Source organism: Mirounga leonina, unplaced genomic scaffold (genome assembly GCF_011800145.1).
Source record: "Mirounga leonina isolate KUSES-001 unplaced genomic scaffold, KU_Mleo_1.0 Mir_174, whole genome shotgun sequence".
Taxonomy (NCBI): Eukaryota; Metazoa; Chordata; class Mammalia; order Carnivora; family Phocidae; genus Mirounga; species Mirounga leonina.
The window spans coordinates 22,627,856-22,646,804 of NW_023270451.1; the positions used below are offsets into that span (position 1 = coordinate 22,627,856).

General features: G+C 37.2%; 1 protein-coding gene across 1 annotated transcript in view; it reads left to right on the top strand.

Annotated features, from left to right (window-relative positions):
* Positions 1 to 18,949, top strand: part of PPP1R9A (protein phosphatase 1 regulatory subunit 9A) — a 299,948-nt gene that overhangs the window by 148,424 nt on the left and 132,575 nt on the right. Inside the window, exon 3 of the mRNA XM_035021390.1 lies at positions 12,218 to 12,354. Coding sequence (XP_034877281.1) covers positions 12,218 to 12,354 — 137 coding nt within the window. The remainder of the gene's footprint in view (positions 1 to 12,217; positions 12,355 to 18,949) is intronic.

Here is an 18,949-nt window from a genome sequence, read left to right on the forward strand (position 1 = left end):
CATGGAGTTCTAACTCATCCAGACCTGGGCTTGGATTTCAGTTGTCACATATATTTTCTATGTGTCTTTGGGTAGACTGTCATTTATGAACCTGAAGTTCACGGAGCTGCAAAATAGAAACATTATTGGATTTAAATGAGACACTTACCTCAGAAGAGTCACTTAATGGTAGCTACAGTTATCCTCTTTTTTCTTATCTCCTTATTATCACCTACCTGTCATTTTCTGTTAGGTATTTTTGAACACAATTGAAGGAAAGGTCCACAAAAGCCTGCTGTTTGTCTATAAACAGAGTGGGTAGGTTCTTCTCATGGTTCACCTAATGGTCACTATTGAAATCTTCTTTTTAATTCTTATGATAGCAAACTTATTGATGGACATTTCTGTTATATATATGGTGAGAGAGCCAAAAAGGGAACAGTGTTTTTTTGTTTCTTCCAAAGTGAAAGGGTGAGGTACAAGTCTCTAATTCAGCCCATTGTCTAATACAACTGAGAAGCTGTATCCAACTTCTAAGTGCTTTGGCTACATCAGGTTGATTGGCAAGAGGCAAACAGCAGTTGGAGCATATCAAATTTAGGACATGTGACATACACATTTCCCTTCCCAGTGGCAGCGCGGCAGGTGGAGATGACATGGGACAGGTTTCGGCGGCCTTGAGCTCCTACACACTAGATGGTTTGTGTTTTCTTGGCTTGGGAGACGACAGGCACCAGCAGATGAAGTTTCTCACAGATAGACTGCCGTGACCAGAGGCAGGACTGTGACAGTGACTGCTGGACTTTATTCAGCAAATTTGCCACTGTTCTGGGACATTAGGGCCTTAACTGACCCCTTACCATTTAGGGACAGATGCTGGACTCAAGGCTACAAAGGGAGCAAACAACTTTTCTATATTTACATATGTAAATCCACATGCTTTAACCACCTGCCAGCCCCTCATTTCAACCAGAGAACTCAATATTAGCTATTATTATTTCTCTCAAATGATACATTTTCATAGCCAATAAAGCTAATTGCCCTTGACTATGCTATTCCTACCAGAAGAGTTTTTATATTAGCATTTTGAAATACATTTAAAAAGTATCAGTTCTACCAAATGACGTCTTTTGTCAGTCCCACTAAACTGATTGAAAGCAGAGTATTATAAAGCTTCTTGCCAGGAGCTAACTGGCCTTTAGAAAAGGAGGACAGTGGTCTTTTCCTCTGTTATCTACAATATGATATACAATAAGTACTCATTCTTCTATAATACTTGCTCCCTCACATAAGTAATCGTGAAGATCATGTCATTACATCATCTCTTCTAGACTGTAGCCCTTCAAACGATCATGCTAACTGGGTATCATAGCAGGTTTATTTAGCTAATGGATGACCAGTAAAGGGCATCCCAAACTGCGCATATGTGAAGACTTATTTATTTTGCAGTTGTAAGTTTTATTTTAAAGCTTTTTATGATTGGGACTCCCTCTGCCTTTTGAAGGTCACTTTGCTTTTGCTCTGAAGCAGTTCTGATTTAAGATACCATCCATATATAGATCACTGACAGTGTAAAAGACATTGTACTGTTAACAGTAGATGATATTGATTCTGATAAAGGTTTCACAGCGTACCCATACCTCAAAACATCGTGTTGTTAGATGGATATACATCATGTTAAATAGATACCATTTTTATTTTGTTAATTATATCTCCGTCAAGCTGGAAAGAAAAAAAACAAAACAAAACCAGTGGGTTATAGAAAGATGAATAAGATTATCATACACCCCTAAGGAGTTGATCTGAATAGAAAATGTGGGTCACAGATAAATACAATAAATAACAGAATGTGATAAATTCTGGAGGAGAGACCCCAAAAAAGCTGAAAGAAAGCTTTACAAACATATAACAAAATAGTAACTTAACAATTTTTGCATGATAGGATGAGTGAAAGGAAGTTGTTCAGGTAAAGCCTGAGCCATGTAGGCTGGAGTCTGGTCCTGGAGAAATTTGATGTCTTCTAAAATATTTGAACTTTGGGGCACCTGGGTGGCTCACTTGGTTAAGTGTCTGTCTTAGGCTTGGGTCATGATCTCAGGGTCCTGGGATCGAGTGCTGCATCGGGCTCCCTGCCCAGTGGAGGCACTCTCCCACTCTTCCTGCTTGTGTTCCCTCTCTCGCTGTCTCTCTCTCTGTCAAATGAATAAATAAAATCTTTTTAAAAAAATTAAAAAAATATATTTGAACTTTATTCTTGAGGGAATCCAGAAACTTGGGAGGCAGAAGAAATGTAAAATCACTCATAAATTCACTGTCTCTTTCTGTTTCCTACCCCAATCTTATCTCCCAGTTCTGTTCCCCAGCCACAGTGACGTGATTAGAATCACACTTGAAGAATGGTATTTAGATGTGGTGTATCGTAAGTTATAGGAGAGCAGAATGAAATAAATACAGCGTAATTACATTATTAGGGATCTGAGCAGTCAGGGAATAGGAAGCAATGAGAACAAGGATCCTTTAAAAGATCGAATCAGCAGGAGATTTTGATTAATTTCAAGTGGGTATTGGGGCAGGGGAGAGGAAGAGGAAGATATGTTGATGACCGACTGCCTTTTCAAGTCCACCTGACCAAAAGGGTCCAGTTGTCATCAAATGGGAGAGAGCTTGCAGGGGTAGAGAATGGGGGACACTACAGTTTTGCTTTGGGACACTTTGCGTGTGAGGTGCTATGAGGGCTATCAAACTGGTCAACATCGAAATGGGGGCTGTAGCCTAGTCAAGTTGACACATAAGAGACGGTCACAGTTGGTGTGAGGAGTCTGGTCATCAACCTATTTTCTCTAAGGAGTAAAAATCAATTTAGGTACACCACCACCAGGATGCTTTAGATCACTTCCTTTCCTTTGCTGCACTAAAGTGAACCTTTTTGAGATTCCTCACCTACTTGTTTGGCTGACAGTTCACCCTCATTGATGTTTTTGAAATTTATTTCATCACCTAGGTAAATGCACAGTTTCTGGGAGTTTTATGGAGAGACCCTTGGTGTTAGAAGCCAGACTTTCAGTTTAAATTGGAGACAATTAATCCATACTGTTACTTCTAATGATCTCCTGGAACAGATGGTAAAGTTCCTTAAAAGGCTCTTTTACTCTGTCTTCAGGCAAAATCTTGGACCTGGGGTGGGTGCTCTTCCCAAGGTTCCCAAGACCATAGAGCTTAGTGTTTAGTTCTCATGATACCCCTTAGCCCTTCCTTCAGAGGTGCAGTCACCCTTGGGGGCTTCACATGGGGGGTGTAAACTTCTATACCTGGGGAACTTCTATCCCCTAGGAAAGTCTCCCTTCCCTTCCCAGCCTCAAGAGAAGCCCTCAAACCCCTTTTGGTGTAGCCATCCTCCTCCTTTGTCCCATTTAACCTCACCACCCACGCATACTATAGTACTCCCCTCCCATTGGCTTTCCTATTTAGACAATCTAGAATAATCTCCTTCCATGGGCTTTTGGAAACACAGCGCTGGCACTGGTAGGGGAAGAGGAAGTGAAGACCAACTGCTCAGACAAATGCTAGAACAGATCTGGACTTACTAACTCATCCTGTTGCATCTGTAGGAGAGTATTAACTTCTGTGGATGAGAAGTTGGCTATTTATCTTAGGAGATTACCCCATCTCCCCCAAAAAAGGTACCAGTTGGTGCTAATTAGTTCAGTTTTTTCTGTGATGAAGACACCTGTCCAGTGGGAATTGGACCAAGGCCACCAATTTATGTCATGCTGGCCACCAGTTGTCAGTTTGTAAAGCATATGTCCCCAATTTAAATTAAATTCTGGCTGAGCTGAAAGAGAACATTGCTAATTTCTCATGGATATGTTTAATTGTTTATAATAATTTGGAAAATACTGTGAAAAACATGAACATCAGTGGAATCACCCAGTTTCCTGTTAAGCTGTCTACTGGAAAAACACACTAATTTGGGCTTTATTGTCTTAGAATCTGTCCAAATTTAGGATGAGCTCAGTTTATATTTATTTATGACAGAATTTCTTTCTGTCATTTTACTTTAATGGCATAAACTGTTTTTGCAAGGAGACATTAAAGCTTTTGAAACCTTTCAAGTACTTAACACATCTTTTCAGATAAATGATACTAATTATAATTCAGTTCTGTTTTCTCAAAATGGAGAGATATGGGACCTCCTAATCTTTTTATTTCACTGAGAATTTGTGTATATGTAGCCTTAATAAAACCCTACTTATTTTGAAATATTTTATTAAAAGTCTTCATATATATAGCTTATCTTTCCACAGAGTCAACCATAGCTATTCTAAATTTAAAGAGCTAACTCCTTCGAATTTGGTTGTTGGTTATCTGTAAGTAAGAAGTCGTTGGTGTCATTGATAATACAAAAATGTATATTTGATTTTATCACGGTTTTTGTACACATTCGATGAATATGTCTAGGGGCATGAAAATATACAACACTAATAAGAGATATTAAAAAAAAAACATTATCAAGATATGATTATCAGATGTCAAAAGACTAGTTTTTGGAGCCAGAGAATTTTCTATTTTAAGGGCTTTGTGATGGTTAATTTTATGTGTCAACTTGGCTGGGTCACAGTGCCCGGATATTTGGTCAAACATTATTTTAGATGTCTCCGTGAGGGTGTTTTTGAATGAGATTAACATGCAGTTGTTGTGTGTTGAGTAAAGCAAATTTCCCTCTATAATGTGAATGGCCTTCATTCGACCAGTCAAAGGCCTGCATAGTAGTAGGACTGACTTCCCCTGAAGAAAAGGTACTTTTGCTAGTAGGCTGCCTTCAACTTGAACTGCAGCATCGACTTTTCCCTGGGTCTCTGGCCTGCTGGCTTACCCTGAAGATTTTGGACTTGTGAGCCTCTATAATTAATTGGGCGAGCCAATTCCTTAAAATAAATCTAGTTTAATATAAATACAAATATTATATATTTGTTATATATTATATAAATATGATATATATTGTATACACAAGTGATACACACACATCCTCTTGGTTTTGTTTGTCTGGAGAACCCTGACAAATCCAGGGTTCTTTGTATTGCCTTTTGGACTAGCCTGCTCTTTACTTCCCCTTATGTAGAGTATGCTGGTTTTTTCACTTCCTGTTCTTTAGTTATCCCTGAAAACACTAGGCTTACATTCAGCGAAATACATCTTTTGCTCCTATAGACTTTGTCTTTATTAATTATCCTTACATATACCATGTGTACTGTTCTCAGAGTTTTGAATTTCTCATGTAAAAATATAAAAAGTATGCGCTCTCTTTACTCTTTCCTGCCTTATTTACTGGATCAGTTGGTACAAGGGTTAAAGATAATTTGTGTTAAGTTTTATACTGTCTGTAATTTACTTGCAGTTACTTCGCCAAATGCATCACAGTATTTATGGGTAGAATTTTGTTTTAGGAGCCTTTAGTTAACATTCCAGGCATGTTGGTCATGAATCCTCATTCTAGGATTAGGAAGTATTTGAAAGACCCTAATTAGAAGTCAACACTTCAGAATTGGGTGCTTTACATCTGCACAAGAAGGCTTATTAATGTTATTTATTAATGTTAAGGATGTTACAGATAATTGGTGAAATGAATGATGTTGCACATATGTGGATTGGCCTTAGAAATATGTTAACGGACTTTGAATTAGGCAAGGCAAGCAAGGTAACAGCTTTTGGAGTAACACCTACCTTCACTCATTTGGCTCTGTTCTGTGGTATGTAGGATTCGGTTGAGTGGTCCTAATAGAGGCTTAGACACATCTACTGTAGAATATTGTCTTAACTGCTTACGTACCTTCGTGCGGGTTCCTTGTCAGAGAAACCGAAGAACAGAAATCTAGGACTTTACTGAGTTTACAAGATAGAACTGTGAGTCTGTTTTTTCACCTTTCTTCTCTTCCATGTATTTGTATGCAGCAGAAAACCCTCACCTGTTTAGAGTCTTTGGGAGACTTGGGATGTTTGCCCCCAGGACCTGATAATTGTGAACTCCCAGGTTGGCTTACAGCAGTTTGCAGCAAAATCCTAACACTCGCTGGCCCAGGCTAGGCACTCAAGAAATGCTCATTCTCACTGTCATAAGTCAGTGAACTGGCTCTTGGTTCTGGGGAAAGAAAAGGAAAGCTGGGGTGGTCCATCGCTCGAAGGCCATCAGGATGCTGCACCTTTCTGTGGATGCTTTATCGCCATATTTGTCTTCCAGACTGTAACATATGGATTATCTTCTCCGTGCTTTGTTTTAGTTTTGATTTAGAGTCACTTTTAGCAGAGGCACTAAAATCATGTGCAGGTGGGTTCGAGTCTTGTTTGAGGAAGCTTGTGATTAGTGGGGCCTGTTTGTGCAAGCATGTGAGCACTTGGCTAATCCCCGGGAGCACGCTGTGCCAAGATGGCAATCTGAAACGCAGTGTGCTAGAACCTGGAACATTTTCCGTCTTCGATGTGTCTGGAAGATGAAGTGGAACCGGACAGCAGGTGGAACCGAGACCTTGTGGAAGCGTTGTGGGAGATTCCTTCCAGTCAGTATTTACATAAAATTCTGAATTTATTTTGACCTGCATTGATTAATGAAAATGTGTCATAAGGAAGTAAAGGAAATAATTTTTTTCCCTTATTGTTCAAAAAGTGTTGCTGTTGTTTTGAAAAAGTGCTGTAGCTCAAACCACCAGGAATGCGAAAAAGAATAATCTTAGTTAAAATCTTACAGTAAGTTAATTTTAACTTTGTTTTGTATAGCCTTGGGTTACTGGGTCAGAAATGTCATTGCTAACTGTATTTGTAAGCTTGTTCCCCCTAAAAGCCTGCCTTTGCTGCAAAGCAAGGGATAAGGTCTTGTTTTGTTTCCTTTGATGAAGGAACAGAATACCACTTGTTGGCTCCGAAAAAAGAAGTCTTAAATTTTAACAGTGCTCAGTGAAATAACACAGGAACAATGTCAAGGTGATTGAACTAGATAGATCGATCGATAGATAGATTGATTGATTAATTGATTTTGATGGTGTTGAATATTAGGGTCCAGGATGCTGTTGTCCTTTAGAGGTTTTTGCATTCCAGTAATATTATAATTGGGTTCTGATTATTATTTGATTAGCTATCCATATTTTTGCAAAGCATTTATGGTAATATGAATAAAATTGGTAGAACTATTGTAACAATATTAAAAGGGTCAAGATCATATTGGTGAAAGGGGAAATATTTACCTCAGTCAACATCTCTTTTATCTCTGAGGTTTTTTTCCTGGTCAAGGCAAAACAAAGCAAGGCAAGTGATGAGCCATTGTGGAGTGATAGTGCATTGCTCTGGACGCAGGTAGGGATTTTGGCAGGCCAATCTATATTATAATATCAAGATAGTAACGTAGATTTGGGTTTCAGGGACATTAAGCATCAAAGTGGATGAAATATTCAAAACTTATTTATAAACAGGAGTATGAGATGAGTGTACGTATCTGGGGAAGTAGTAGTGTTATCTCTTATATTACCCTGGGTAAGTTTTCTCTTCCCCACATTGAACCAAGCATGATTACATGGATTATCTCATTTCATTTTCTCAGTAACTTTATGAGATAGGTATAATTATTATAATAGCCGTTTTGTGAATAAGGACACTGAGGCAAGAGCTACAGAGCTAGAGAATTTAGGAGGTCTTTAAATTAGATTAAAATTGGGCTCATACCAATTGGGAATATATATATGTGGATGGATAGGTAGATAGATAAAGATTTGGGTATGCATATGGATGTATAGACATATATGCAGTGTGCTTTTTTGTTTTAATAATATGTATATTTCAGAGCCCTTCATGTCAGCAGAGATAGAACTTTTTAATCATTGCATAAAATTACATATTCATATGTATCATAATTTAGTAAGACATCTTCTCTGTCAGTGGACATTTAGGCAATTTCCAGCTTTGGGCTATTACAAATAGTGCTGTGATGAACTCTCTTGCATGTACATCTTTGTGCACATTTGCAAATATCTCCATAAATACATGTATGTAGGATTATTAGGTCAAAGGCATTGACATTTAAAATCTTGATAGCTGTTCTCATGGGTGCCTGGGTGGCTCAGTTGGTTAAGCGACTGCCTTCAGCTCAGGTCATGATCCTGGAGTCCCGGGATCGAGTCCCACATTGGGCTCCCTGCTCAGCGGGGGGTCTGCTTCTCCCTCTGACCCTCCCCCTCTCATGCTCTCTCTGTGCCTCATTCTTTCTCTCTCAAATAAATAAATAAAATCTTTAAAAAAAAATCTTGATAGCTGTTCTCAAAATATGCTTTTTCCTTGCTTTTCCAAGAGTATTCTTTTTCCTATATTCTCACGAACACTAGATGTTATAGTCTTTTTTTTTTAACCATTCTGTGGGTGAATACCTGGTATTTCCTTGTACTTGACATGTGCTTAATTTTTAATGAAGCTGAGCATCTTTACATCATTTATTGAACATTAATATTTCTTTGTTGAATTCTAATTAATTTCCTTTTTCCTACTTACACATACAGTTTTTTGAAGTGGTGAAGTTCTTTGTATATTATACATATTCATATTTCATCTTGATATTTAGCAATTTTTCCTCCTAATATTTGATTTTTCTTATAATTTAATTATGGTATATTTTGTTGTCTAGAAATTTTTAGCATTGAATTTTAATCACATAGCTATTCTTTTAAGATTTCTAGGATCTATGGCTTTGTAGGAACATCCTATCTAACTGATTAAACATTGTCCCATATTTTCTTTAGCACTTCTAAAATTTATAATTTTTTTTGTCTTTAACCCATTGAAATCTTACTTTTGTTATTGATATGAAATAGGATTTTTTTTTTCAGGCAGATATCCCATTCTTTCCCTACTATTTATTGAATAGATCACCCTAACTAATTTGAGCAGAAAAGTAGAGGAACAGAACAGAACAGAATCCAAAAATAGATATACCTCAGGGCCCAAACTACATTGCCTTAAAAAATGAAGTTTTATTGTATGTTTGATATCTTATAGGGTCTGATTCCATCCTATTCTTTTCAAACAGTTCGTTATCTATGAAAAATTTGAGTGGGGTTTTGACTGCCCTGTATTCATAAATTAAATTGGGGCAAGTTAACATTTACAGTAATTTAGGAGTGTAGATGCCTTTACAATATTAAGAATTTTATCCAGGAACATAGTATGCCATTATACATATTTAGGGCTTTTTGTATTTTTCAGTTAAATTTTATAGAGAAGGATATCCTTGCACATTTATAATTAGTAATTCCTGGATATTTTGTGTTTCTTACCTTTTCTGTTATACTTTCTAAACTATTGTGGGTTTTTTAATAATTTTTTTGTTACTTTATGGAACTCTTACTGGTTCTAATAATGTTTATGTTAAATCTTTTGGATTCTCCAAGTAAATGATAGCTTAATCTGCATCTAATGAAGTCTGGCTTTTCTTTTTCAGTTATTTATAGGTTTTTCCTATGTACTCACATAATTAACCAGACTATGAGCAAGCTGAAGATGAAAAGTATCTTACATTATTTCTTTTCTACAGAATGAAATAGGGTTATAGTCCTCTGATTGCTAGATACCTCAAAAATTATTTAAAACACCATTTCCCAATATGGAGTCATACAGTTATTTGTTTTATTTAGTTTCAGGAGACCCCCAAATGAACTTTATAAACCAGCCCAATTGAGGAAGAACACTTGATAGCAGAGTGTTTTGGGATCCTGAAAAAAGTCAGGAAGGTGTTAATTTATTTGAAACAGTTCTCCCATACTTATGTTTTACACACACACATACACACATGCATGTATGCACACATGCATTTATTTATTTATTCACTTATTCTGTGGTAGCAAAATTGAGCTATGTTCCAGAATGGATATCAATTAAATCTTTGTTCTACAGTCACATATATATTCTTGGACCTTCAGCAGATGTAGACAAGTAGCAAACATCAGTGGAATAATTTCCAGTCATATCTGCCAATAGTTTGCAGGACACGTAAGTTCCAGATCCAGCTAACTTTTTTTGTGTGTTGTTAAAGTGTGCTCCCCTAGGCATGTTGCTTTGTAGTCCACTCAGCTGTGTTTTCTAAAAGATATGGATATAGATATGGATTTTTTTGTCTAAGATCTTATATTTGAAATGTGCATTCTATCTCTTCTACACTCAAATATATGAATTCTTGTTTATTCTCTAAGATTCAGCTCAAATATTTTGCCCTTCATGAAATGCTTCCCTTTTTCAGGCAAGTAAGAAAGATTACTTGGCATATTCTTCTGTTACAACAGGTATCACATTATACTGTGTTTGTTTACATTGATTTCTGTGTCCCTACCAAGCTGTGAGCTACTTGAGACCATACCTTCTCCAAGGTCCAGCACAATGTCTGACATAGAGAAAGGTACAAACCCTATAGTTTAGAAATATGCCTTTGGATGCAGTAATGTTTATTATGGTGGGGAAATGTGGTAGAGACCAAATGAGTGGCTTGAGGCCATGAAAACATATTGAAAGTCAGGAAGAAAAACAGTATTCATCCTGGTACAAATATTATAAATGACATGATTTTGATAAATTTATACCACACTACATCTGCTCCTTAATATATACAACATATATTCCTGGTTTATAGGTTACCATATATAGCATACGAGAGTTGCCAGTTTTCCAATAATAAGAACGTAAAACGCACCTGGACCAGCAGGACTAGCTTTATAGGCAATAGATTTGATTTCTTTCATCTCTGACCTTCTGTACTGCTTTCTTTTTTTATTATAGCTTCTTATGTATATTAAAAAAAACTTCTCCTAGATTTTAAGATTTTGAGGACATTACAGAGTTTTTTCAGGCACCGTTTAGATACTTAATATTTATTAAATCTAATAAAAAATGTCAGTTTTTATTATACATGTTAATTGGACTTGATAAATTTTGCATTTCTTTCTTTTAGATATTACTCCGTGAATTAAGTAAGGGGTGGTATACCTGTTTCCAGTTACTTTTCTTTTTTCTTTTTTTTTTTTTTAAGATTTTATTTATTTATTTGAGAGAGAGAGAGAATGAGAGACAGAGAGCACGAGAGGGAAGAGGGCAGAGGGAGAAGCAGACCCCCTGCTGAGCAGGGAGCCCGACGCGGGGCTCGATCCCGGGACTCCAGGATCATGACCTGAGCCGAAGGCAGTCGCTCAACCAACTGAGCCACCCAGGCGCCCATGCTTCCAGTTACTTTTCAAGTAGAACAAATTCAGCAGAAATAAGGGCAATCAGGTTTCTTACGGCCACATCTGAAGACCATACTTAGTAGTAATCCTTTGAATGATTTAGGTCAGAAAGAGCTCTTGAGCAATATTTTGATAGTCATTTCATGGAAAGGCTCAGTGAGAATCTAATATGGATCTACATGCAAGTTAAATAAGAGATGACAAATGAGAGCTTCGTGCAGCTCAGTCCAGTATATATGTGCTACCAAAGGAAGCAGCTCGGTACAGGATAGAAGTCAGTTTCAGTGATTCTGTGATTGAAATATAATTATAGTACCAACACACCACAACACTGGGGCTTGTGTAGGTCACAGCATGAAACGGATTCAGTGTGGGTGTTTGCTTAGGTAGTAGCTTCAAGGTCCTTCACCATAGTTTCATCAGGAACCAGCAGAGCATTGCAGCTAATATGGTATACTCGGATTCCATAAAAAGCAATGAATATTGCTATTCAAATAATATATCCTCTGGCTACTGTTGTCTCCCTGATTATTAAAAGTGGTAGAATGACATACATTTTAAAATGTAAGTTATTTTTATTCTGACTCAGTTTTCCTTAATTCTTAACATCTTCATTGATTTTATTTATTTTTTATTTATTTATTTTTTAAAGATTTCATTTATTTATTTGATAGAAAGAGACACAGTGAGAGAGGGAACACAAGCAGGGGGAGTGGGAGAGGGAGAAGCAGGCTTCCCACCGAGCAGGGAGCCCGCCCGATGCGGGGCTCGATCCCAGGACCCCGGGATCATGACCTGAGCCGGAGGCAGACGCTTAACGACTGAGCCACCCAGGCACCGCCTTCATTGATTTTAAAGATAAAACAGTTGTTTCAAAGAAATTCATTGGTCAAAATCTTTAATTTACATAGTTTTAGATACTTAGCAGGTTTTTTATTTAAATTAATTAAGCCATCTTTCTGGCTTATCATCTTCTTGTTGACCTCCTACTACAGGTTTTCAGCACATACTCCAATGAAGACTACGATAGGAGGAACGATGAAGTGGACCCCGTGGCTGCTTCTGCCGAGTATGAACTTGAAAAGCGTGTAGAAAAGCTGGAACTTTTCCCAGTGGAACTAGAGAAAGGTATATGAGCTCCACAACGTTTGTAATATCATTATTTGGCTATTTTAATAACACAAAAATGACTTTTTTTTTTTTTTCGCATGTAGATCCCCCCCCCCCACAGAAGGGTTGGAGAAAGTGTTAATTCTATTGGAGGATTTAATTTCTTTATTAAATTTCAAAAGTAGTTGATATGAGCTCTGTATAGATGGTAGACTGAAAGACTCTTTCTTCCCTTCCACTTCCAGCTAAAAGTCATCTGCTCTAGTTGCCTGGGATGGTGACTGGGAGTAGGGAGGTGTGGGTGGGGCCTGATGTTTGGTCGGTACCCTTGCGAAGGGCTGGTGCTGGTGAGTGCTCAGAGATAGCAGGTGGAAGTGGCGGGGGGCAGGTGGTTGGGGAGGGCAGGTGGAAGTGGGGGAGAGGTGGTTTTTGCGTTCTTGGTGGAGGGAGAGTCATCATGGTTGGACTCTGAATGTAGTAAATGGTGGAGTGCTGGGCCTTTAGATTATGGATTTTGGAATGGAGACAGTGGAATCCTCTCTGAGGGGAGAGGGCTAAGAGAGAGCAGGGAGAATGGGAGCAGAGGGGCTTCCTCTTGATTTCTTCTCTTGGAATCTCAGCCTGCCTGCGGTGGGAAGTGAGGACCCATGGGACCAGACACTGCCATGTTTATCGTCCTGTAAGATGGGCACCCGGGAATGGACTGGGACCCAGTGAACAGGGAAATATCACATCTCAGAGAGCCTTACAAAAAAGCAGAACAAACAGATGACAACTTGAATGACAAAAGGAAGCAAATGAAAAATCAAATGAGGGTATCAAGTATGGCTTTAAAAAGACATTCTTAGGCCAATCAACAAACAAAAAAACGTTGATTTTAAAAATTAAAAATTTCAGTGGAGGAATTGAAGAGGAAAAGGTGGTATTGTTGAGACTCAAACTGGTGATCTAGAAGGTCAAGCATAAGAAATGAGCCGAACTAATTCTTAAGTGATAGAGTAAACATACACAAAAAATCATGACGGAGACCCAAAATATAAATTGTAGGTGACATAAGGGGAAAAGACATAGATGATGAGAGACATAGTAGACAAAACATGGAAGAAATTTTCCTGAGCTCAAAAAAAGACCTGAGCCTCCTATTTGGAAGGGCTTATCCAATTGATAGAGAGACGACTTGGAAAATACCCCGCACTTAGGCATAGTCTGGGAGAAGTCCTCATCTTCAACATAAAGTATAAATTTTACAAAATACCACACTCAAATCAAAGCAAACAAAGAAGCAAAGGTACTTGCCAAAACAACATTATTAGACTAGCATCAGATTTCTCATTTGTAACACTGGACGTGGGAGGCAGACATAAAATTTCACACATCCAAGAATCCTGTATCTGTCCCAGAGAGCATTTACCTCTCTTCTGGTGAAAGAAGGAAAGTTGCTGATAGCTAAGGATCTAACGAACACATCACCTGCATACTTCCCAATTAGCAAGGAGGAAAAGAAACAAAGAACAACTTGTTCTAAATAGAAAAGATGAGGGAAAGGAGTTGAAAACAGTAACTTTTGGGCATAAAATCACTTGGATTAAAAAAATGTAAAGAATACCGGTCATTATGCCAGACATGACTGGCTAATTGTTCCCATTAAGAGACACTTTTCATTTGAGGTTAAAAAGGATGTAAGAATGATACTTATATTTTTCATTCATTTAAAATGTAAAAACCATTACTAGCTTATGGTCCATACAAAAACAGCTGTGGGATTTGGCTGTGGGCCACCGTATTGCTTATAATAGCAAAAATGAGAATAATCCAGTTATTCATTAATGACAGAAAAGGGTAAAATGAAGGAGCCTCAGTTCCATGCAGCAGTGTGTATGATTCTTACAAACATGAAATTGAAGGGGGATAAAAAGCAAATCACAGAAGAAGCCATTCAGTATAATCCCATTTATTTAAATTTCAAAGCCAGGAAAAATTCAATGGCATATTGTTTAAAGATACACAAATAAGTGGTTTTAATAACTGGTTTTAAAAATGGAGGTCATGATTGGCAGGATATTTAGGATAGTGGTTACCGATGGGAGAGTTATGATATCGGGGAGAGGTGCAGACTGAGCTTTTCAGGTGTTGGTAGTGTTCTGTATCTTTGCTAGCATGTGAATATTTGTTTTATTTTTAAACACAGTGTTTTGTAAATAAATGTTTTCATGAGCTCTTTTGTGTTTTTCACACAAAAAAGTTAAAACTAGAAAAATTAAGCTAGAAAAGAGCCAAGTGAAGTAGAATTATTTTTAATCTTTTGAGAAACCTCCATCCTGTTTCCCCAAAGTGGTTGCACCATTTTGCATTCGCAGCAACAGCACGCAAGAGTTCCCCTTTCTCTGCATCCTTGCCAACACTTGTTATCTCTTGTTTTTTGGATGATAGCCATTCTAACATTCTGACTCTAATAAGGTGATTTCTCATTGTGGTTTTGATTTGCATTTCTCTGATGGTGAGTGATGTTGAATACCTTTTCATGTCCTCTTTGGAAAAATGTCTATTCACTTCCTCTGCCTATTTTTAATCACATTTGGTTTTTTGCTGTTGAGTTGTATGAGTTCTTTATATATTTTGGATATTAACCCTTTATCAAATATTTTCTCCCATTCTCTAGGCTGTCTTTTCATTCTGTTAATGGTTTCCTTTGCTGTGCAGAAGTTTTTTAGTTTAATGTAATCCCACTTATTTATTTTTGCTTTTGGTGTCAAATCCGAAAAGTCATTGCCAAGACTGATGTCAAGGGACTTACCTACTGTTTTATTCTAGGAGTTTTATGGTTTCAAGTCTTAAATGTAAGTTTTTTTAATCCATTTTGAGTTGATTTTTATGTATGGTATAAGATAGGGGTCCAGTTTCTTTCTTTCTTTTTTTTTTAATGTGTCTGTCTAGTTTTACCAGCACCATTTATTGAAGTGGCCATCCTTTCCCTATGGTATATTCTTGGCTTCTTTGTCGTAAATTAATTGACCAAATATGATAAGTTTATTTTAGAGCTCTCTATTCTATTCCACTGCTCTGTGTGTCTGTTTTTATGGCAGTACCGTAATGTTTTGATTGCTACTGTTTCGTAATACAGTTTAAAACCAGGAAGTGTTATGCTTCTAGCTTTGTTCTTTCTCAAGTTTGCTTTAGCTATTTGGAGTTCTTTTGTGGTGCCATACAAATTTTAGGATTATTTGTTCTATCTCTGTGAAAAATGTCATTGAAATTTTGATAGAGATTAAACTGAATTTATAGATTGCTCTGGGTAGTATGGACATTTTAATAATATTAATTCTTTGAATCCTTGAGTATGGACAATCTTTCCACTTATTTGTGTCTTCAGTTTCCTTTATCAGTGTCTTACAGCTTTCAGAATTTCAGATCTTTCACCTCCTTGGTTAAGTTAATTCCTAGGTATTTTATTCTTTTTTGATGAAATTGTGAATGGAACTCTTTTTTTTTTTTTAAGATTTATTTACTTATTTTTAGAGAGAGAGGGAGAGCACATGGGGAAGTAAGGGCAGAGGGAGAAGGGGAGAGAAAATGTTAAGCAGGCTTCACACCCAAACAGAGCCTAACGCAAGGCTCGATCTTCGGATCCTGAGGTCATGACCTGAGTCGAAATCAACAGTCGGATGCTTAACCGACTGAGCCACCCAGGTGCTTTCTTAATTGCTCTTTCTGATAGTTTGTTGTTAGTGTATAAAGACCTAAATATGATACAAACTATAGATTATAATACCAACAGAGATTTTTTACTTTCAAATTGAGGAAACACTTAAAAAAATAAATTGAAGAAGCACTAGAAATATTTCAGTTAAAACCAGGAGTCTGATTTGGAATGCTCTTTAAATGAAATAGTATAAACAGTAGAAAACAGAACATGATAAGTAACCTTTTGCTGATTTTTATTATAGGATATGTATTATAATTATATATATGAAAGCTATAATGAGAGGCCAAACTGATTCTAATTTTAAAATACTAGAATTGATAAGATTATATATGTAAGAGGAGGTCAGGTGTCACACATGAAAGAAAATTAGTCGTTTTATCTCTATATTTACATTAAGCACATAAATATGAAAATGGGAACATTTCATTTACAATAGCACAAAAACAACAAAATACTTATTAATCACTAAGAAAAACAGTATTTATCTGTTGAAAATCCATCTTTGACAGGTAGAAGATGTAAACAAATAGAAGAATATACCATATTCTTGGATGAAAAGACTCAGTATGGAAAAGTCCCCTCCTATTTTTCATCTCTGATACCTACAAATTAATATATAAATTTAATGCAGTTCAAATAGAACTGCCATCAGGGTTGGATTGGGAGAGAGGATTGCATAATGTAATACTAAATTTTATATGGAAAAATACAGACCTAAGAGAAGTATGAAAAAGAATGTGAAAAGTCTTAATTTCCTAAATATCTGAATTTAATGTAAAGCCTCTATAATCAGAACCAGTTGTATTCATATAGCAATTGATCAGTGGAACAAAGTAGAAAATCCAGAGAAAGATGTTAGTATGCATGAGAATTCGATATACAACGTGTATGATATTCTAATTTAGGATAATAGGGTGCTTTACAAAGTGTTCTGGCATAACTGGGCATCTGTGTGGAAGAATATAAAGTTGGGCACCTTCATTTGCATTATATCATATAAAAAACAACTCTACCTGGATTAGATAATTAGATACTAAAAATAAAGTAATAAAGGTATTTGACAAAAAACTTATAGGACCACATAAATCCTGTAGGCATGTTGGAGGCGGGGCTTAACCAAAGTGGAAAAGCAGAAGTTATAAAAGAAAAGAAGGTCCAGTCAATGAATCCAAAATTTTAAGCTTTTAAAGGCAATATTGTCAAACAAAGACAATAGATACATGATAAATTGGGGGGGGCATCTTCATTATGACAGGGAGATAATATGTATAATATGCTAAGAACCTTAAAAAAGAAAAAAGAGACAGGGAAAACTCAGTAGAAAAAATTGGCAATTTACCAAAGAGGACACATGAATACAAGCTCAGATCTCACTAGCAATAAGGGAAATGCTAAGCCAATGTGAGCTTCTTTTCTTAAGAGAAAAGGTAAGCTCTGCCTCCAGAGTGTGGTGACAGCATCTTTCATGGTAACTCAGCCTCACAGTCTTTTCCACTGTTTCCCGGCTGCTTTGCCTACTTAGTGCTTTTTCTGTCCCTAGGAGGGGCTAGACAGAGGAAGACCAGGGGGCTGCTGGGTTCTTGACAGTCACAGGAATCAGTGGCCTTCAAGGATATGGCTCTGGAATCCACCCATTTTTGACACATCTCACAGAAAGCTGTACAGAGATGCAATCAGTCAACTGGTCTCTGTGTGTTGATTGTATTCTTCCTTTAATTGTCTTTCAGTTATCATCTTGTCTTTCAGGCAGTCTGCACTGGAATTGAGGATGGCTCAAGCTATTACTGCTTTTCCTAAAATTGGGTTTTCAGCTCTACAAATCTGAGTAATTTTCCAGTGAGAGCAACAGGGTTGCTAAGGCAGGAAGAAAGATAATTTTACTAAAGCCTGAGTCCAGGCAGGGAAAATGCACTTAAAAACGAAGACATATGATTTTCATGCAGGATATTTGCAGGAAGCAACTACTTAATGGCAAGGTGGTACAGAGAATCCACATTTGAAAGGTGCTCTTTGAATGTACTGAGTACGGGAAAGTTTCCCTTACAGCCCAACGTTGGCTTGACACGTGGTAATTCATAATGAAGAGAAACTCCTGTAAATAAAATGAATGTGAACAAGAATTCAGTTAAATGCTTAATATATACCAGATTTCATGTAGGAGAGAGAAGCCCTTTGGCATTATTTAGTGTGGACGATTCTACAGTGATCATCTCTTAAATGACACAGGAGCAAACACTCTGGGAGAAACACTTACATGTATGTAAACACCGGGAAGGTCATCATTCATCCTTTCACCAACACGAATAGATTCCCACACCAGGAAACTCTAGGAATATGATGAATGTGGGCAGAAGTTCAGCTATATAGCCAACCTTCTATACACACAGGACAATTCCTGTGGGAGAGAAGAAACTTTGTACATGTGACCAGTGAGGAAGAGCCTTTAGCACAGATCTAACTTTTCTTTTCCCAAGAAAACTCATTCTGGGGAGAAACCCTAAATGTTGGAAAATTTTTAACCAGAGAAAGCCTCTGGGTGAACTTGAGTATCTATACCAGAGAAACAATGAGAATGAAATAAATATGGGAAATCACATATGTACGAACATTCTAAATACAAGGAATGAAAGAACTTCTCCATTGATGACTCGTGCACTAGTCACCATTAGAGTTCCCACGCTGGAGAGGCGCCTCTGCCTAAAATCAATGCGAAAGTACCCTCCACTGGGGATCACACTGAACAGTTCCTCCAGGGAGAACACTCTACGAAGCTCTCTTTAGCACACAACTGAGTGAACAAATCACACTTTTGTCGAATGACATGTTTTTAAACATATGTAGAATACAGATGTAGGATTATAAATTGTACTTAGAAACACTTAAAGCAGCAGTTGGTGACAAGTAGTAATAATCA